The 21,882-nt window shown below is 53.8% G+C and overlaps 1 protein-coding gene across 1 annotated transcript in view; it reads right to left on the bottom strand.

The window, feature by feature from the left end:
- Positions 1-3,509: 3,509 nt before the first annotated feature.
- Positions 3,510-21,882, bottom strand: part of TXNDC11 (thioredoxin domain containing 11) — a 46,960-nt gene continuing 28,587 nt past the window's right edge. The window contains exons 10-13 of the mRNA XM_078862644.1: positions 20,727-20,839; positions 17,664-17,744; positions 7,492-7,648; positions 3,510-5,282 (exon numbers count right to left, since the gene is read on the bottom strand). Coding sequence (XP_078718770.1) covers positions 4,539-5,282; positions 7,492-7,648; positions 17,664-17,744; positions 20,727-20,839 — 1,095 coding nt within the window. The 3' untranslated portion in view covers positions 3,510-4,538. The remainder of the gene's footprint in view (positions 5,283-7,491; positions 7,649-17,663; positions 17,745-20,726; positions 20,840-21,882) is intronic.

The following is a 21,882-nucleotide window of genomic DNA, read 5'->3' as shown; positions in this document are numbered from 1 at the left end:
GACAAATACATTTCGGACTATTGATGACGCTGCATGAATTGATCAGGGAAATGAAGCACATGTTAAAGTGCATTCAAGAGAACGAATGTGTCCGGTCCCAGGATGAATCATCGCGAGTCACCCTTAAAATTCCTGTTGATGGTTCAGTTGGCTGTCAGGATGTAGTGTGCAAGAGTGAACTCGTGTACGCTGCTTCACAGTAACCCCCCCCCCTCCCACGTCGATCGCTGCGCCTCCGTGCCGCAGAGAAGCGAATACGTTTCGCAGCGCGAGCATCGTCACTGACAAAGTGGGCAGCTGGTGAAATGCGAGGGGGGGGGGAAACAATCGATTTATCTGCAAGGGTGTAAAGTATGCGTGAGCCTTGTTTGCATTGTCAACCTGCAAAACATTGGCGCTGACTTTCATCGTTTTCATTCTTAATTAGTGCGTGCAGTGCAGGGGGGGGGGGGGTTGAAGGCCACCCATTCAGGCCGTGGTCACCAACCCGGCCTTTCAGAGCAGGTCACGGCAGTTGGCTCTGCTGGGCCTCACCGCGAACCCCATGAGGCTGGGTCAGCAACACGAGTTTATTTTTATGTTCGCTCCTGTGGTATCTCCCCCCCCCCCCACTAACTTTAAGGGCCCCGATTTTTTTAATGCACAAGCCGCTAACGAGCGTCTCGCCTGACGACTCGGGATCTAAAATGTGAATCGCTCCGACCTTGACCCGCTGGCCATCCCCGCCCCCCCAACCGCCCACTGCAGGAGAGTGGTGGTGCCGCGGTTGTGGTTTGCTTTGCCCTCACGTTTACAACGATAACCATGTGACTGTGAATGGGGGTGGCGGTGGGCCGGCGTCATCCACCACAACCTCTTCGTCCGCGCGTTGCGAGTGCTTTGTGCGATTATTTTTTTTTTGAATTAAAAAAAAATTTGGATTTGACCGATGAGATCCGTAGATAAGTTTATAAATCCGATTCAGATGGGGCAACACCAGGATCTGTAGGCAGGCACGCCCGCCCGCCTGCCCACGTGAACCAGCACGCCAGCCTCCTGCTTGCTGAACACCCAGGGTCACGCTTGGATTCACAGTGGCCCAAGTTGCAGCTGAAACCCGTTTGCTAATTGGGTAATGTGGGTTGTTTGACCATACTTCACCACGCTGGTAAGGGCTGGTTGGTGAGAGTTGAACTGGTTCGGATATCGCCCGTCACTGTCAGCTGTGGCCAGGAACAGAACTTGGGTTGCTGGGATCATGGTGCGGTGCCCGAACAGATGAGCCGCCAATGGCATTTAATGTCAAATTCTGCTTTTTATTTCCACCCCCCTCCCACCCCCCCATTCACTTGCCCCTCACCCCATTGGCTTCTGTCCTTGGGCCAGTGCACACATTGGTCCCACCTGAGATAGGAAAAATGCAAAGTGCTACCAATTTATATGGCCAGTAAGTTAATTGGTGATAACACTCAATGATCATCACATCCCCGTGCCATCTCTGGCCAGACACCAAAAACAACAAATTTCCGCAGTTTTTGCCGTCTCAGGTGGCACCAAGTGACTCGTCTGCTCCGTGCCCACGGGCTGCACAGTGCGCTTCACTCCGTTGCTTAAAACGCGAGGGATCGGGAGCAGGTTGACCCGCGGCGTAAACAACCAGCGCCCGTGTCCGGCGCCTCCACCTTGAGCGTGCGTCAGTATTACGATCCTACTGCCAGTGCTGTTCGCTTTGGGTTCTTGTCATGGATGCGGTTTGCTGGAGGCCGTCTCTCTCCCTCTGTAACCCTCTTCACAGCGGGTGAAGATGGGGGGGGGGGGGGTGTTCAACAGCCAGGGATGAATGGCACGGCTCTGAAATGTGTGCAGCCTCTGCTCTGGAGGTGTGGCAATGGGAGGCGGCCACTCCTGGCGTTGGTGGGTTGACATTGAAAGCCGCACCTGATGCGAAGAGGACCGCGGTTGAAGACGACCACTTGGCATTCACGGAGACTTGTTGCGTACATTCTGTTTGGTCACTTATCTCAAGTAGCTTCGATGGGGGAAAAAATGTGGGTTCTGTTTGAATGCACGCTGTGTGTGTGCGCTACACCGAGTCCCTGCTGTGTCTCCTGTTGTGCTTCCTGTGAACCGGATTGGCCGCGTGGACGCATGCTGGGCGAATCGTTCAATAGAACCTCGTCGCTGGACTGGGATATCATGGGTTTCGGTTTCCAGTCTTAACCAGCGAATTTGAAAGCGGTGCATGTGATGGGCATAAGGTAGCGTATTATAAACTCGCTTTGTTGTAATGAGATCCGTTGTGTGTAAAGAATGAACATTAACCCACGCGGCACGCGCATAGAGCTCGAGGTCATTGCTTTTTAAGGTGACTGCTTGGTTGGTTAACAATTCGCAAACTCGCCGCGACGTATCCGCGGCTAAAGTGGATGTTCAGGGGAGATGCCTGCTTGAGGGCTGCTTGATCCGAGCATCTGTTGTATACAAAATGTGTCTCAGACCCTTCAATGCTTGTAAGTTGTTGTGCATGAAGTCGTCCATGCTGTAGAGATGGGAGGCGAAGGTCGTAACACTTCGGCACTCGCCATTCAAGTTCTAGTGAACGATTTGTTTGTGTCACACTTGTGCATGTGTGAAGCAGTCTCGTGATGGCTGCGGGGGGGGGGGGGCATGTTATTAGCTGGACGTGTCTTGAATGGAAAAATCACTTTCTGCATGAATCTGTGCATGTTGCTCGCGTAAATAATTGAACGGGGCGGACGAATCTCGAGACTGCCGCACGGTTTCTGGGGACAAATCTGAATGGATGAATCCGATTTGGGTGGTCGAGCTTGGCTGTGATCGTGTCCGTCCCTGTCATCCCCGCGAGGAATCTGCCCGGAAGTGGCGTGTTCAGAAGCCAGCATTTGAAGGGCAGGCGACAGGGGCAGCACTGGAGCTGCTCGACTCCACCTGTGACTTGTCACGTGGTGCGTGTGCAAGTCGATGTTGTGCTCTGAATCCCCAGCGTTGTTGCCGGGCCATGTGAATGGAGGGTCCACTGAAGACTTTTAGCAATAAAGGGTCACGCGAGACGGAGGCTGGCCATTGCTTTTGAGGCAATGAACTTGTTTTATGATCGGTAATTATGAAATAAAATCCCCAAGTACCGTCAAACTGGCTTGTGTACTTATTTTATTCTGCACAATTCCCTGAATCAACATCTTGGAACCTTGTCCCCTTCTGTAAAGTATGGCTTCGAGTAAGAAGCAGGAAAAAAAAGCTTTTAAACATCGGGGTGGATTAGCACCACAGGCTGTGGTGTGCAGTGACAGGAATTGGAGGCAGCAACTAATAGTTGCCCCCCCCCAACCCCTTTGACAAAAAGAAAACGGTTTAAACATTAAAAAACACCTCCCCATCGTTACTGCAGTGTGTCCCTTTCACGGAAAGATTTTGATAAATCTCTACGACTCAACCTTGGCACGCTGGAGTTGCGTCCTCCTGCGGGGTCCCTTAGCTGTGCCACAACTCGCAAGCTGGGCCTTGTGGAATGTTTCCTTCTGCCCCACCCGGCTTGGGGAGGGGGGGTGCATGGTGTGGGCCTTGCGTGCCTAACGAGTCGAGCACAGAAGTCATTCCCCTCGTGTTTACACAAGGAAATTTGCATTTGTAGTGTCAATGAAACTGCATATGCACTACTGGCTGTACAGAGCTGGAGGTCGTACCAGGCAGTATGTGAGTGATTAGGAGGGGTGGGTGTGTGTGCAGTTGGGGCAGCAGCAGTGATTTTAGAGGTCAATTGCCATACAGCACAAAGGCAGAGAAGCTCTGGAAGGTCTTCAGCTTGGACATCGTTGGCAGGGCGTGGGAATTCCAGCAGCAGCAGCAGGAACAACATCCCACCGCTGGGAAGCCACTGATAATTGCTGGAGCAGAGTTAACGAGGAGAGAGAGAGGCCCCGCGGGAGATGGCCAGTGTGGTCCATGGAGGATTTGCACACGGGCGTGACGCACCTTGCAATTGATCTGGAATTAAATTGTGAGTCAAGACTGGACATTTGCGTCATGCGTGTGCCCTTTGGGAACTGGTCCACTTGAAGCCACTTCACTCTGTGTGCATACACAACGAAAATCCCCTGTATAGCCTTAACAGACTTTTAGGGAAAGTGCTGTTAGCGAGCACCTATCAAGGCACGGCACACTAGCGGGAGGTGCCAGCACCACGCCTGACCACCTTTATCTCCCCAGTGGTGATGTTTACACACCTCACCAGGTACTCATGAGGTTAAGACAGCATAGGAGAGGCCCAGGACCAGTTAAGATAATCGTCATTTGCTCATAAAACTGAGGACTTTCAAGAAAATATATAAATAAACAGTTAAGGCATCCGTTTAATCGGCCACATAAATTAGCATTCGGCCCCATCGACTCAATAGGGCCCCTTTCTGTAAATGATCGTTACTTCATTACGGCAATGAACAGACGCCAAACCTGTTTGCTAATTACAGACTTCCTGCTGCCGCCACGGAGGAGCAATTATTCCCCGAACTCGCGCGTGCACTCCGAACCCCTTGACACATTCAAGCACCGTCCAGTGGCTCGACACTTCTCTGCGCGCTCTCAAAATCCTCAGCGCCGCACTGCCCGGCGGTGTCTCTGTCCATCGAGCCGAGCAAAGACCCACGCCACTCGCCGGGGTCGCCGTCCTGCGACTCGCAAGCGTCCTGCTCCTCCTGCTGCTCCTCCTGCTGCGGCTGCTGCGGCTGCTGCTCGTGTCGGCTGCGGCAGTGTTCCTGCCGATCTTTAATTTCCTGCCAACGCCGTTCGTAATGATTGCGATGTTCGTCCTGCCCACGCGGCACCTGCTGCTGGGGTTTCTGCAGCTCTTTTCGTTGCTGCTGCTGCAGCTGCCGTTGATGCCGCTGGTAATGTTCGTGAAAGTGCTGCCGTTTGTTCTGCCGCCGATCGCCTTCCTGCTGCTGCTGCCGCCGAGCGAGGAGGGCGGTCACCTTCCTCTCCAGGGCGGCGATGTAGAGCTTGAGGACCGAGTTCTCGGCCGACAGGGCCCGCACGGCGCTCTGGAACGCCAGCGCCGGGTCCCCTCTGTGGAGGTCTCCGCGGAGGTCTCCGTGGCCCCGCAGCCCCCCCCAGCGTTGCCGCAGCCGCTGCGCCGCCCGGCCCAGGTGGCGCACGTCGCGACGCAGGCGGCCACGCTCGCGCCGCAGCGCCGACACGCGGCCTCGCAGCCGGGACTCGGTGGCCGCGAGCGCCCGCGCCGACTCGCGCAGGCGCCCGGCCTCGCGCTGCTGCTGGTGCAGCTCGGCCTGCGGGGGGGGGGGGGGGGGGCGACAACACGGAGAGTCGCGGTTGGAGACGGTCGGTCGCCAGATTCCGTGACTGTCGCAGGCCACAGCCCTCGCAAGGACCTCAGGGTGCCCCCGTCTCTCCCCATTCTCATTATTAATGAAGCAAACACTGCGGTTGCCATTCTAAGCGTTGCTGTCCCATGTTCTGCAGTGATCGCTCAGCCCGGTGCAACGCGCTGGCCTGTGTGTGTGTGTGTTCCATGATGCGGGGGCGACCTGCAGCCCAAGAAACGACGAAGGCTCTCCCTGCATCTTGGATTGCGTCTTCCTTTTAAGTGGCTGGGGGGGGGGGGTTGGGGCTTGGTAATGTCCAGGAAAGCGGCGAGGCTGGGCCACGCACGGTTTGGGAGGCTTCGGGTGCTGCCGCAGAGGTGCCAATGGATTTCAGCGGAGATTTCCTGCTCCGGTGATGTCCTGTTTACAGCCCTGAGCCAGTGCTGGAAATTCCACATCCCCTATGGCAGAGATGAGACCATCCACAGGACGATCACTGTCACGATAGCGAGAGGGGCGCCACTGTGGCTAGGAGATGTTAACGACCTCGCCTGGTATACAGGAGGTCGTGGGTTCGATCCCAACCCCCGCTGTATATTCTGAGTTGGCGTGTCTCTCCTCGTTGTAGTTTAGATTTTTCTCCGAGGCCTCCGGTTTTTCCCTCCACATTTAGAATGAACGTGCGTTTGCATTTGGCTGCTATAAACTTCAACATGACAAGCCACTTCGTTGAGCTATCATTTGTGATAGCCAAGTCGCTTCTGAAAAAAAAGGTACATAGCTCAGTGGGCCTTACCTGGTGAAATAAAAATGGTTTAGTTTGAGTGTGTTTTTTTGTTTACTTCCCAACAGAGAGCAGTACCTATTTTGTTGACCCAGGAGAGATGATGGGCTGAATTAATATCCAACCGGAATTTGACGTCGCGACCGGCTCGCTCTCACCCGTCACGCTTACTTACCTGGCCTTTTAAAATCCATTGCTACCACCGCAGAAGGCCACAGAGACTGTATTGCCAACATCGAATCATGATCCCGGATCGTGGCAACTCATTGAGAATGGCAATGCGGTAAAAAAAAAACAAGTCACTGGAAAGACAAACGAAGGAATTCCAAAGCCTGAATTTAAATGACGGGGACAGTGCAAAAGGATTAACCTCCCATTGAGCGGAGGTTCATTGGGGGTGTAGATATAAGCCCTTGGTCAGAGGACATGGCGGATAGAGAGAGATGAAACGGGAGATGGGATCTCGGAAGATCATGAAACATTAATTATCGTGCCACCAAGCCGAGCAGCTTCGGTTCCCCCGTGAGTTGCTCACCTCCTGTTTGCGGTTTTCGAACGGAGCAATTTGAGCCGAGTCTAAACAGCTCGAGGAGAAACGGGGCGGTGATTTATGCGCACGCAAAAAGAGCCGTGGGCACCGACGGGATAATGGCCGCGCTGATCGCCGCACGCGCAATGGAACAAGAATGGCCTGCGAGGCATTCAGAATAGTGGCGCATTGTGAACGCCCCCCCCCCACCCACACCCAGCCCCCGCTCGATTCATTAGCCGCCGGCCACAGGGCGCTCGAGGCTGTGAGAAGCTGCCCTGGCCGCACTGCCCTGGCCCCCCGCCGCACTGCTTCTCGTGTTCATCAGTCACTGAGCGTGCACGATGTCTCGTGGGTCCAGCGCGTCATCGGTATTCCATTCGACATGTGCGGAGGCCACGCCAAGTGCTGGGGAGTGAGGACCAGAGTTTGAGACGCTGCCATGTTGAGGAATCCTAACTTATGACCGACGTCCATGTGGGAGGTCCGCTAGATTACGTCCCCGGGTGTGAGGGGGGGAGCGTGTGAATGAGAGTGAGTGAATGAGAGCGAGTGAATGAGAGCGAGTGAATGAGAGCGAGTGTGCATGAGTGAGAGAGTGAGTGGTATTGCAAGCTAGTGCTGCGAGCATTGTCGAGAGTGTGAGTGGCGAGTGCTGTGTGAGCGAGTGAGTGCGGGTGTGGTGCAAGTGAGTGAGCGAGTGCTCTGAGTGGTGGGAGTGAGTGAGTGGTGCGAGTGAGCGAGTGCTACACGAGTGATAAGAGTGGTGCGAGTGGTGCGAGTGAGTGCGGCCTGAGTGCGGTGCGAGTGATTGTGGTGCGAGTGGTGAGAGCTGCGAGCCGTGCGTGTGGCGGCCGTGCCTGCTGCTGCTGCTGCTGCTCCCGCTCCCGCTCCCCGCTGGACGTGGAGGCCGCGAGCCGCTCACGCGCCGCCCCGCTCGCGTGCCGCACCAGGAAGCGGCCGAGCTCGGGCAGCGAAAAGGGCGCCTCGTCCGGGTAGCGCACGCTCATGTCCTTCCTGTGGGGACCACGGCACGGGGAGAGGGGCGTGAAGTGGGGCAAGAGGAAACGGGGAAGGGCAAGGCAGAGAGTAAGGCGGTGGCGGCGGCGATGGAACGGCTCTCGATCGGCCGCCGAGGGGACGTTCGCCGAAAAGCCGAGTTCACTCTCACCCCGTGACCTGCGAATGGAAAACAAGCGCGCCCGCTAACGCGCTCCACGTGACGACTCGCGTGGTGTTGCCCTCGTCGCGCGTTTTGCTCCACAGCTTTTGCCAATTATCTGTAATCACAAGCGCGGGCACGGGCGGGGTTGGCGGGGCAAGCCGGGCCGGGTGGCGAATTGCGCGAGGAGATGCCCACGCTTCACCCCACCCCGAGCTCTCCGCCACGTAGAGTCGTGGAGTCCACCATCCCACCCAGCCCCCCCCCCCCCCAGTGCCCCACTCCCCCGGGCCGCTGTCGACCGCAGGGGAAGTCTGCTATGCGAGAGTTTAGCTGTGGGTTCTGTGGATTGACGTGTTGCCAGCCACTAAACAACAGCTTTTCAACACTTTTTATCCGATTTAGTTTTCCCTACAATAAACACGTGGGCGTAAGTAAAGATTTACACTCACGTCCGTGTCACGAGTGTGTGTGTGTGTCGAGTATGTTTGGGAGCAGACGTTCATGTGCGCGGATATGCAGATTTATATCTTCTGCATCTACGTGCATGGCCAGGGGCTGATTGTGCCCATCATTCCTTCAGGGTCAATTAAATTCAACATCCGTTGTTTCATGGAGAGTCCGGCCTCTGCCATGGTGACGTGGAATTTCGACTGCTGGAGAAGAGTGCTGCTGGAACCTCGTTGGAATACGGCGGCGCCGTGATTCGGTTTGGAACGCACGATCAAAACCAGCGGCGAAAATAATTGAAGATGAGAATATCAAACTAAGTGACGATACAAGGCCCCGCTTCATGCGTGGCGTTCACACTAAAACACGTGTTTGCTATGACGCGGCTCTTCCATTCGGGAACACTTTCGCACAACGCACACCGTTATAGCGTGGAACGCACGCCGTTATAACGGGGAGAGAGAGACACGCAAACTCCGAATATACAGCATGCGTCAGGGTCGAAATCAAACCCAAGCCCAAGCCCTCCTGTATACCAGGCGAGGTAGTCAACATCTCCTAGCCACACAACTCACTTCATCTGCACCTATCCCACGACAGTCTCGCGTCCAATCACAGATTTGGCGTCCACGTGCCCCTTAAAATCGCACACTTGCAGCCACACTCAGCAAAGTCTACGGGAAGTGGCCACACCGAGCAACGGTAACTCGCTGGTGCCAGATCGCAGACCACGCCAAGCAGAAAATAAGTCTCTAAATAAATACGTACACGTTGCACCGTTCTTACAACGCCAGGGTTGTCACGTCAGCAGCGCTATGGTTAAGCTTCGTCAACGTATGTATCAATGTACATCGAACTTCTTACGGACCGTTAGGAGCCAACCGTGCGAATTGGAGGTGCGGGGGAAGGGCAACAAACTAGACACATGAAGCAGTTCTAAAGAAATGAGTTTTCAATGTAGACGATATAAAAGTACATCATCGCTCCAGTGGCGTCCTGCAGCTATGCACTTTTCCTGAATGTTTCTGTCTTCAGTCTACCATCCCCGGCTCGGCGGAAACAAAAACCAAAATCCACGCTGCAAAGAAACCCCCCCCCCCGGAGCCTTCTTCAGCGAGAGAGGACAGCGCAAACGCCACTCGTGCGAGTCGTTTGCGCGGTGCGCATTTCACTCGGGCGGGGCGAGCGCGGTGGGCACCGTGATTCACTCGCACGGGACGCACGGCTCCTCGGCGGGCGAGACGCGATCCGGGAGGAGGCCCTGGGACGCGTTGCAATCATCCCGAGAGCGAGCCGCGTGACGTCAATGAGAGTGGAGCGCGCTCGGATTACAGCGGCGGCGGGATTTGCGGCCGAGATTCGGTTGCCGCGTTTGGCTCCGTACGGAAGGACACTCGCTGCGCTGTGCCAGAGCGCTGCACTGTGACGGAGCGGCCACGTTGAGCGAGCGAGTGGCTGTGTATACAGCAAGGTGGGCAACGCACCGCCGTGATTTCGAGATTGTGGCAAACGCCGAGAGTGAAACCCCGAGCGAGGAAGTGCGAGTGGGAAGTTGTGGCGTGGTGCGATAGTGCACAGAGCCTCTCCCCCCTGGGTCAACTGAACCCGAAATCAGTCACAAAATAAGCAGACAATGCCTCACTGCTGTATGTCTCGCCAGATTAATCATACGTGCGTTCTAGACACATCCCTTCTGGGAGTGCCTCTTTTCAGCTGCAGTGGTTCAAAATAAGCAAACACTGGAACGGTTTCGATATTCAGTGTCTCATCAGCAGTCGGGCTTGCTTCAACTGAATGTGGGCGAGTTGCCTGATGTTTAAAGGCGAGGATCTTGTTAAGAACATGGGTCCTAGTTGGATGCAAAGCTATGGAATGCACAGGACTAAGTAACAACCAAGCGTCAGTTTTGGGCTCGGTCTGCAATCGCAATGAAGAGACAACAATGCAGCAAGGCGTAACCGTCAACTCGGTGACCTCTGGATAGCTGCGAGAATGACAAATGCCCTGCTCTCTGCAGAATAAGATTACAAGTCTCACTAAAGAATACGCCTGGATGTGTGTCTGCAAGGGGGAAGGGAGCGTAGCGGTTAGCGCACTGCGCTTTGAACCTGGCGACCCGGGTTGGATTCCCACTCATGGCCAACACCGGTAACGATTATCTGAACCGGTCCTGGGCCTCCCCTGAGGTCGACTCAGCCGCAATTGAGTATCTGGTGAGATGTGTTAACATAGCCACTGGGAAGACAAAGGCGGTCGGGCGTGGTGCTGGCCACCGACCCCCTCGTGTGCCGTGCCGGCCTTCATAGGTGCTCGCTAACAGCACTTGCCCCTACAGCCTGTTGAGGCTATACGGGGGATCTTTGTATTTGCCTGCAGTGTACGGGTCTCCTTTCTATTGGCCTAGCATCAACGCAATAATTCTTTGTTATTAAACACTGGTATGGGTCTGTGAGCAATGCTAATTTGCCGATTGAAAACACTGGCACACTCGGGTAAACAACGTTTTGATTTCACGACATGTGATCATTCGTAGCACACACACTGCAAATTAGATAATTGCCAACAGATACACACAGTTGTTTTTTCACTTAAAACTTTTTTTTCTGAAACCACCAAATTTGCTGCGTACCCCAAACGCCGGGGCCAGCGTTGGGAAAGCGGCCTGGCTCGGCCTGGCTCGGCCTGGCTCGGCCTGGCTCGGCCTGGCTCGGCCTGGCTCGGCCTGGCTCGGCGTCCCGGCAAAAAGCCTCCCTCTCCACGAGGCTGCGGGGAGACGCTGTCGCAAGCCTCTGACCGGCGCGGTTTGTTTTTATTGTAACACGGTCGCTGCGCCTGCTGAACTTTTCGCACCGTAAGTCGCCAACCGTGGCTATTTAAAAGGTGCATCATGGGGGGGGGGGGGAAGGACAATAAACTAAAGACAAAAAGTAGTTCTAAATAAATAAAAAGTAGTTTTCAATCAAAGTGGTTGTGATGGACAAGAGTTGAATTGAGCAAGGTTGTACGTATGTTGAACTTCTTTTGCACCGTACGTAGCCAAGCGTGGCTGCGGGAACATTGTTTTGATGAGCTATCTGGACTTGCAAAGGGATAAATACTTAAAAAGGTCCGCACAGATGGGTTCACAAGCCCGTTTGTCACACTCGCATCTCCTGGCCACCACCGCCGTTCAGTCGCTTTCGGAGCGTCACAGACATCGCGATCCGCCAACCCCTAGCGTCCGTGCGCTGGATGATCGGTGACATACTTGGCAAGCGCTCACAGTGCAGGGACCAGCTCGCAGAAGCAGCAGCAGCTGCAGCAGCGGCGTTAGCGGACACTCGAGTTTCCAATTCCCAAGAACCGAACGTTTTAGAAGCGATGCAATGTAGTCCCACATTTCACATTTCTAAATTAACAACATCAAATTGCATCGTTGCCTTCAACGACTGCCTTCACGTTAACTTGACTGATGTTCGGTTGATTTGACCTCAGACAGTCTGACCGTTCCCTGGTTGGAGCTTGTGCGGCGGCGTGGGTTCGGAATCGGGCCTCTCTCTGATCGCCGATGTCACCTCATCGCGCGACATCAAGTCCCATCAACATGCTGATGGTACACAATTGTCCACCGCAGTGAGGTCAAAGTTATATTCGGAGAGCCTCGGTAACCGCGACGATTGCACGCGAGCGGTGCACGTGCTGGTTTGCGCAATACGAAATGCTGCTTAATACAGAACAACGACACAAAAATGGGAGATTTTGCTGGTTGGCACTCGGGAGAAAACATCTGCGGGAGAATCAGGCATGGCGGTCGCGGACTCTAGACCAAAACACAGACCGGCTGCTGTGGTCCTCTCAACGGTCTACGCTACCGACTATTGGAAACCATTTTTTTATGATAAAAAAATCATACAAGTCGTAAAAATCAATCGATACATTCCCAGTGACGGTAACTTGATTAGATGCTACGATAGGATTACACAGGATTACCGTTGTCTGCCATTGGTAATCCGATTACAGTTGTGCATTACTTGTAACATATTACTCCCCAACACTGTCTTAAGTGTTATTATATTACACAGGGGGTTCTCGTAACTCGCAAAGCCACGAACCACAGAGAGCAGACTGATAGGTCAGAGCAGTGTGCAACTCAAGTGATATCTGAACCGATTCTGAGGGCTCCCCTTGTACGCATGTTCAACTTCTTTCGCATCGTACGTAGCCAACCGCGCTAATCGTAGGTGCGGGGGAAGAACAACAAACTAAACACAAAAAACAGTTCTCAAGAAATGAGTTTTCAATCTAGATGATTATTTTAAAGCACACAGCTCCAGTGGCTTCCTAATATCGGAAGGAAGAGCGTTCCAGACGGCCGCAGAAGCGCATCTGGAAGCACAAAAAGGCAGCACACTGACCGGCGTGGTGCAGTTAAACACTGCACCACGCCGGTCAGGGAGGCCGTTATCCAGCAGTGTACCGACAACGTAAAGTTTTGCAAATCGCCGAGGTTGATTTACGAAAGCAAACGCCGGAGCGTAGGCGAGACACGGACAGGTCGATTGTAGCGGACCTTGCAGTTAGAAGCAAAGTGCTCTCTGATATTAGCGCCCAGCCGCTGCCTGCATTGACGGACAACCGCGTAATGGTTCTGAACCGTCAGCAAGGCCACAACGCTTCTAATAAAACTGGGCGCAGAAATGCAAACGATTTTTGTTTAGGCAAATAATTTCGAACTCTGATCAAGTTAAGAAAATCCGTACTGATGAGAGATGACCAACAGGAAATCAATTCCTAAGAGGCCCCCCTACAAATATTTTCCAGGCCCATTCTCACGAGATTGAAATAAAAAAAGATTGCTTGGGTCAACATCCTGCCCCATTCTCCCTCCTCCGAGGACCGGTTCAGATAACATGCACACACAACTCCCACCCAAAGATCCCCCATATAGCCTGTAACACTCTTGGGGCAAGTGCTGTTAGCGAGCACCTATGAAGGCCGGTACGGCACACAAGGGGGTGGGTGGTGGCCTGCACCACGCCCGGCCGCCTTTGTCTCCCCAGTGGCGATGTTTACACACCGCACCAGGTACTCATTTGCGGCAGAGTCGACCTAGGGGAAGCCCAGCACCAGTTCAGATAATCGTCACCGAGTGTTGGGGGAGTGAGTGGGAATCGAACTCGGGTGGCCCGGATTTGTAGCCACCGTCTTGTCCACGCCACAGGCCTCACGGAGGTGGAGGCTGTGGGCCACGTGGGTGGGTGGGTGGTGGTCTGGGGTAAGTACGGCTTGATGACCCGCGTGGTGTTACCGTGTGTGCGTGTGTCTCTACACGTTTGGCATAATAACAGTTTCCCAAAACAGCAACTGGCATTCCACGTGGCCCCGTTAACACATGCAGGAATGCAGCAACTGCTCTCCGAGCCTCTTGTTTTCAAAAGGCCTATTCACATTCACAGACGAGTGCACCACAATGGGTTAGATTACACATTCAGGGCACTCTCACACCACAACTCAAACGCCTTTTTGTTTCGGGGGAAACCCGATTAAAACGCTACAGGGAGAAAATCTGCATATGAACTTATGGAAGAAAAAAAACCACTTCTACCGTAGATGACTCATTGTATCTAAGCCAGTCCATCATCCGATAGCACCCAGAATCCACACATCCTCTTCTAATATATTCAAGGCTCTCTCTGTAAACACCAATATTTCCGTAAGAAGCAAAATATCGACACCTTCCATTCTACTCCGAGAGAGTAGACGAAAATGCTGCCATTATGTTCCATTAACCTGTTGTTTGAAAGGTTAAGGTTCGGCATATCGTGATATCAACAAGCAGTATATATATTTTATATAAACGGTGTCACGCTCGTAAAATCTACGACGTGGACACCGTATTCCGTCACCGCGGCACCCGAGTGCGGAGTCTCTCCTCTCGTGAGCGAGGCCTCACACTTCCCGTGGGACGGCCCCGGACAAAAGGGCCAGGGGGCCCCCACACGGGAGCCGTCTCCTCCGCCTGCGGCTGCCCCTCCCTCCCGTTTGACAACCCACTCGGCACAATCGTCAATCGCACGGCGCACGCGACCTTAAAAGGACATAAATCGGCGACATTTCTGGCAACGGCCCTTCTTCATAGCACGTGAATAGAGTCCCCGGTAGAGAGACAGCGTGGACGATAAGAGTTTGAGACTGCACTTGCTTACATCGTCAGAATGTATCCTGATGACCAGATTTTTATATTCATACGAATAGTTACCCAATACACAAGTATCTATTTTGGCTGCCCATGAACTAAAGACGGTCACCGCATCGCGCGCTTGCAGATGCACTTCTGCAGCCGTCTGGAAAGCTCTTCCTTCCGACACTACTAAGCCACTGGAGCTATGCGCTTTTAAATCTCGATTGCAAACTCATTTCTGAGAGCAGTTTTTTGTGTTTAGTTTGTTGTCCTTCCTCCGCACCTCCGATTAGCACGGTGGGCTACGTACGGTGCAAAAGAAGTTCAACATACATACATATTGAATAATAAACAAACCCCGTTCAATCATCAAAACGTATTACTCCTAAATATTTTATATAAACGATAGTATTGTGGGAAGATTTGTTCACATGAGCACAAGGCACCATCCACCAGGGAGTGCATTCCTGGGCCGAGTCACCATCTCAATGCAAGGGGTTTAACTTTCCTACTTTCTTTGTTACGGTGTACGGGGTCAGGCCTACGGGGTCAGGCCTACGGATTCAGGCCACGCGCTGCAACACGATGTGCGTTGTTGGTCTGCGTATAGCGTAACGCATCACCATGAGATGTTCAGCCTTGCCCTGTATCTGTGTGAGGTACGTGTAGGGGTAGGCGAGTGTCCGTGTGTGCGGTACGTGTAGGGGTAGGCGAGTGTCCGTGTGTGCGGTACGTGTAGGGGTAGGCGAGTGTCCGTGTGTGCGGTACGTGTAGGGGTAGCAGAGTGTGTGTGTGTGGTACGTGTAGGGGTAGGCGAGTGTGTGTGTGTGGCACGTGTAGGGGTAGGAGAGTGTGTGTGTGTGGTACGTGTAGGGGTAGCAGAGTGTCCGTGTGTGAGGTACGTGTAGGGGTAGGCGAGTGTCCGTGTGTGTGGCACGTGTAGGGGTAGGAGAGTGTCCGTGTGTGCGGTACGTGTAGGGGTAGGAGAGTGTCCGTGTGTGCGGTACGTGTAGGGGTAGGCGAGTGTCCGTGTGTGCGGTACGTGTAGGGGTAGGAGAGTGTCCGTGTGTGTGGTACGTGTAGGGGTAGGCGAGTGTCCGTGTGTGTGGTACATGTAGGGGTAGCAGAGTGTCCGTGTGTGTGGTACGTGTAGGGGTAGGCGTGTGTCCGTGTGTGAGGTACGTGTAGGGGTAGCAGAGTGTCCGTGTGTGCGGTACGTGTAGGGGTAGGCGTGTGTCCGTGTGTGAGGTACGTGTAGGGGTAGGAGAGTGTCCGTGTGTGTGGTACGTGTAGGGGTAGGCGTGTGTCCGTGTGTGAGGTACGTGTAGGGGTAGGCGAGTGTCCGTGTGTGCGGTACGTGTAGGGGTAGCAGAGTGTCCGTGTGTGAGGTACGTGTAGGGGTAGGCGAGTGTCCGTGTGTGCGGTACGTGTAGGGGTAGCAGAGTGTCCGTGTGTGCGGTACGTGTAGGGGTAGGCGAGTGTCCGTGTGTGCGGTACGTGTAGGGGTAGGAGAGTGTCCGTGTGTGAGGTACGTGTAGGGGTAGGAGAGTGTCCGTGTGTGCGGCACGTGTAGGGGTAGGCGAGTGTCCGTGTGTGCGGTACATGTAGGGGTAGGAGAGTGTCCGTGTGTGCGGTACGTGTAGGGGTAGGCGAGTGTCCGTGTGTGCGGTACGTGTAGGGGTAGGCGAGTGTCCGTGTGTGCGGCACGTGTAGGGGTAGGCGAGTGTCCGTGTGTGCGGTACGTGTAGGGGTAGCAGAGTGTCCGTGTGTGCGGCACGTGTAGGGGTAGGCGAGTGTCCGTGTGTGCGGTACGTGTAGGGGTAGGAGAGTGTCCGTGTGTGCGGTACGTGTAGGGGTAGCAGAGTGTGTGTGTGTGGTACGTGTAGGGGTAGGCGAGTGTCCGTGTGTGTGGTACGTGTAGGGGTAGGCGTGTGTCCGTGTGTGCGCTACGTGTAGGGGTAGCAGAGTGTCCGTGTGTGTGGTACGTGTAGGGGTAGGAGAGTGTCCGTGTGTGCGGTACGTGTAGGGGTAGGCGTGTGTCCGTGTGTGCGGTACGTGTAGGGGTAGCAGAGTGTCCGTGTGTGCGGTACGTGTAGGGGTAGGCGAGTGTCCGTGTGTGCGGTACGTGTAGGGGTAGCAGAGTGTCCGTGTGTGCGCTACGTGTAGGGGTAGCAGAGTGTCCGTGTGTGCGGTACGTGTAGGGGTAGGCGAGTGTCCGTGTGTGTGGTACGTGTAGGGGTAGGCGTGTGTCCGTGTGTGAGGTACGTGTAGGGGTAGCAGAGTGTCCGTGTGTGTGGTACGTGTAGGGGTAGGAGAGTGTCCGTGTGTGCGGTACGTGTAGGGGTAGGCGTGTGTCCGTGTGTGCGGTACGTGTAGGGGTAGGCGAGTGTGTGTGTGTGGTACGTGTAGGGGTAGGCGAGTACCTGTGTGCGGTACGTGTAGGGGTAGGCGAGTGTGTGTGTGTGGTACGTGTAGGGGTAGGCGAGTACCTGTGTGCGGTACGTGTAGGGGTAGGCGAGTGTGTGTGTGTGGTACGTGTAGGGGTAGGCGAGTGTGTGTGTGCGGTACGTGTAGGGGTAGGCGAGTGTGTGTGTGGTACGTGTAGGGGTAGGAGAGTGTCCGTGTGTGCGGTACGTGTAGGGGTAGGAGAGTGTCCGTGTGTGCGGTACGTGTAGGGGTAGGAGAGTGTCCGTGTGTGTGGTACGTGTAGGGGTAGGAGAGTGTCCGTGTGTGTGGTACGTGTAGGGGTAGGAGAGTGTCCGTGTGTGTGGTACGTGTAGGGGTAGGCGTGTGTCCGTGTGTGCGGTACGTGTAGGGGTAGGAGAGTGTGTGTGTGAGGTACGTGTAGGGGTAGGCGAGTGTGTGTGTGGTACGTGTAGGGGTAGGCGAGTACCTGTGTGCGGTACGTGTAGGGGTAGGCGAGTGTGTGTGTGGTACGTGTAGGGGTAGGCGAGTACCTGTGTGCGGTACGTGTAGGGGTAGGCGAGTGTGTGTGTGTGGTACGTGTAGGGGTAGGCGAGTGTGTGTGTGTGGTACGTGTAGGGGTAGGCGAGTACCTGTGTGTGGTACGTGTAGGGGTAGGCGAGTGTGTGTGTGTGGTACGTGTAGGGGTAGGCGAGTACCTGTGTGTGGTACGTGTAGGGGTAGGCGAGTGTCCGTGTGTGTGGTACGTGTAGGGGTAGGCGAGTGTCCGTGTGTGTGGTACGTGTAGGGGTAGGCGAGTGTCCGTGTGTGTGGTACGTGTAGGGGTAGGCGAGTACCTGTGTGCGGGGAAGAGCAGCAGTGTCGGATACCGCTCCACCACAAACTCCCAGGGCAGGTCGTTGGTGTCACCGTTGATTCTGCAAAACAAAAGCAGCGACGTCACAACTCGACAGCACAACAACGCGGCATGGGGACAGCGCCGTGGTATCGTGGCACCGGCATAGCGCAACGCCAACGCCAGACAGCAGCACAACAACAACAACAACATCATTATGAACATAATCAACTACAACAACTTCAAACAACAACGCCGCCACGACCACAAACGTAACGCCACTACGCACGCGAAAAACACCAAGGCACAATGCGCGGAAATCCCCAATATCTCCGCCACGTCGCGGCCACTCGCCCTGCGTCAAGGGCGGCACGGTGGCAGCGGTGCTGCTCCGGCCTCGCAGCAAGAAGAGCATGGGTTGGATTCCGATACCTGTCAACCCCTTATCAGTGCCTACCTTATTACAGACCAATTCAGACCTTATTGGTCACCCCGTGCCCTTATAAAGCTCAACGTTCATTCTACAAAGTCCCATTACAAGGGAGAGACACAAACAAAGACACTTTTTTTGTTGTTGCCCGTATTGAAACGGCTGTACGCCGTATGGTCCTGAAAACTCAATTTCCCTGTACAAGAATACAGGGTCAAACCGTGTGGGTTGACACGGTATGCATTCCTGACTCTGACGCCTTAATGTACGGAGTTTCTGACCCCCGACTCCTGACCCTTGACCCCTGACCGCGTACCCTTGTTCTGCATGGGGGTCCCTCCAGGTTCTCTGGTCACCTCCGTACACATCTAGAAACGTGCGTTTAAGAGTATTTGGCTGCTGCTACACGTTACCACGTGGTGACGAGCCACTTCGTTGAGCTATCATTAGTGATAGCCCCAGGTCGCTTCTGAAAAAGCACCTAACCTGGTAAAATAGAAAATAGTTTATAGTTTTAGTTTAATGCTGAAATATTAAATTTCGATTTAAAGCTTTCGTGACTGCAGGGGATTCATATTCTTGGTTCTTTCGGTAAAGTCACGTAGAAGGGAAATAAAGCAATTATTTTATTATTTCCCTTCTACGTTACTTTACCGAAAAGACCCAAGAAGCTGAAATATTACTTGCAAATTAGTACTCAAATGGCATGACACACTGCAGCAGCAACATCGCCCCCTACTGCTACAAACATGGCAGGACCCTCGTGACTAAAGAGTCTTGAGACTGAGACTTTCTTGGGTAAACAAGCGTAGTAGTAATAATAATTGTTTTAAATAAAAAAGATATTTTTTTAAAATAACGTCACGTGAGAGAAACGTTCCATGGTAAGCGAGCGTCGTGTTGCCATCGACTCGCTCGCACATTAATAAAAGCTCTGCTACGTTTGAGCCCCAAAATTGGAACATGACAAATTAAATTTACCGTATCATTTGAAAATTAAGTAATAAACCATCAACATTTAACGCTTACCATACATGACGAACCATAGTGCAAGACCCCCCCCACCCCACAACCTATGATATCACCTTATTATAACCACATAGTTGAAATCACTCACTCACTCACTCCACTCAATCACACAGTCCTCTCTCGCTCTCTCTCGGAGCATGCACACATAACCCCCCCCCCCCCCCCCCAAAGACAACAGCCTTAACAGACTGTTGGGCCAAGTGCTGTTAGCGAGCACCTATGAAGGCGGCCGGTACGGTACACGAGGGGTGGGTGGCCAGCACCACCTTTGTCTCCCCAGTGGCGATGTTTACACGCCACACCAGGTACTCATTTGAGTCCGAGTCTTCCCAGCAGAGGCCAAGGACCGGTTCAGATAATCGTCACCAGTGTTGGCCGCCGTGAGAGGGAATCGAACTCGGGCCGCCGGGTCCGTAGCGCTGTGCGCTAACCGCTGTACCACCGCTCACCCCACCCCTCCCGTCGCCCACCCATTGCACAGTGCCCTCCCCACAACCCCCCCCCCAATCACACGGCGCTTTCCCAGCGCAGCACAGCTGGAAAACAAACAGCTGCGGGCCCGCTGGTGCGCCCCGGGACGGATTTGATCGATCGGTCCCCCCGCTCGTTACGCGAAAATTTGCTGTTTTCTTTGCGAACAAATTGGGCTAAATTCAAATTGCTCGTTGTATAGGGAATAAAACTAACGCTCGTTAAGCGAGACACGCCTGGGGTTTAATAAAAAAAAGAGTTTAATTGTCCGTGAAATGACCTCACTGCCGGCCGGCGCCCAACATCACGCTCCGTTCATCATCGTCGTCGTCGTCAATGCCATCATCATTTATTATTTACACCGCACCTCCCATGCAGCACGACTGCAGGCGGCAGAGCCGCGGGGCGTTTGAGATAATTGCTCGGTCAAGAAAGGATTGCAGACAGAGTACGATGTTCAAAAACAATGCGGTACGGAATGAGCGCAGCTGGAGAGCTAAACACTGCTCGAGACGCCTTTCTTGTGTGCACACCTAAACTAAAACGAAAACAACTATTTATTTATTTCACCAGGTAAGGGCCCACTGAGCTACCTGGCTCGACACTGCGCAAGTGGAGGCAGTAGCGAGCAAAGCGGGACACAGATGTATGTGAAGCCTGTTCCCCTAAAACGCCGCGTGTTGTGTTTATAAAGCTAATTGAATGTAACGCTATGAATGTATTAGGCAACATGTTTTTTTACAACGCGAATGCGAACTAGGTAGAACACGATCGAGTGAACGGAACTACGTCGCGCGAGTAGGAATAAGCGGCCGTACGGCTGCCTCGGCGTAGCATCACGCAAGGCGTCGGGATGCTGCTGGATGCTTCTAGATGCTACCCACGCGCCTCGGTCTTTGTTCGGCCTACCGACACATATCACGTGTCATCGCGGACTGTTGCTCTAACCCCAGAAAAACATAATATTTATGACAACGCGATTTTTCCACGACGAGGTGTTGTTCAGGAACGCAACTACCAGCGTTATAGGAGAACGAACTGTACACGAGTACGTAGAACTTCTTTCGTGCCGTACGTAGCCAACCGTGGCGTGGGGAGAGGGACGCCGATGGCGCTGTGTGCGTGCCCGCTCACCGGGCGATGCGCAGGTGCCCGTTGTGCCGCAGCTGTGACGCCAGCTGCAGGTAGCGGTGGCTCAGCGTGGAGCAGAGGCCGCACCACGTGGTGTAGTACAGCAGCAGCACATCCTGCGGGGGGGGGGGGCACACGCAACGCAACACGCGGGGCGGACGGAGGAGTCAGGCCGTGTTGCAGATGGAGACCGTGGCCAATAGGCAGCAGCAGAAGAACAAACTCCCCCCCTCCTGAATCCCCCAGACTCAGCTCACAGGGGTCACAGGGGTCGCGATTCCATTGTTAAAAAAAAACTTTTTATTTTACCAGGTAAGGCCCACTCAGCTATACGTCTCTTTTTCAGAAGAGACCTGACCACAAATGATAGCTCAGAGAAGTGGTTAATCACGTGGACATTTATAGCAGCCAAATACTCTAAACGCACGTTGATTATAAATCTGAAGGGAAAAACCGGAGGTCCTGGAGACAAATCCATATGAGAGAGAGACAGACACGCAAACTCCAAATATATCAGCGTCAGTGTCGGGATCGAAGCCTCGACCTCATGCGTACCAGGTGAGGTAGTTAACATCGCCCCGTGAGGATGGGGCGGCGCAACACCATGGGGCACTCCCCACCAGCTCCGCGCTCGTGCTGGGCTGCTGCTCTCAAGACCCCGGGCCCAGCGGCGAGCGATGTAAACATGCCTCCGCTAACTTCCTGCAGACGAATGCCCGCTTGCGGGCTTGGTGGCGAGTCAAGCTTGCGCTGCACGGGGACAGCTGCCACTGAGGGTGCTCTTCGAATGTTTGAGATGGGACGCAAGGCGCTTTGGAGTTGTTGAGGACTTTAAGCGCCATATAAATGCAAAAGATGATTATCTTCTTTGTTATAAAAGTTATTTTGCAAAGCATGCTGGGATTTCCTGCTCAGATGTTGTTGTCAAAAACACCGTTACCGACATATTATCATCGTGCACCAACAAAAAATTAATCAAATTGGCCCTTTCTAATGCGAAATTATTTGTTAACAATAAGACTGCCATTCACCAGTCTTGGAACCGTGCCACCCAAAGTCTAAGGGGAGCCCAGTTGCTGTGCGGAACAGCGCCGACACCACGGCTGCAATGTGCATAGGCGTGCCAGTGCAGAGGACACGCTCCATGTAAAATGGTTAC

Source organism: Lampetra fluviatilis, chromosome 1 (assembly GCF_964198595.1).
Source record: "Lampetra fluviatilis chromosome 1, kcLamFluv1.1, whole genome shotgun sequence".
NCBI classification, from domain to species: Eukaryota; Metazoa; Chordata; class Hyperoartia; order Petromyzontiformes; family Petromyzontidae; genus Lampetra; species Lampetra fluviatilis.
The sequence above is the reverse complement of the archived record's forward strand: the minus strand, read 5'-3'. Positions and strand labels throughout refer to the sequence as shown.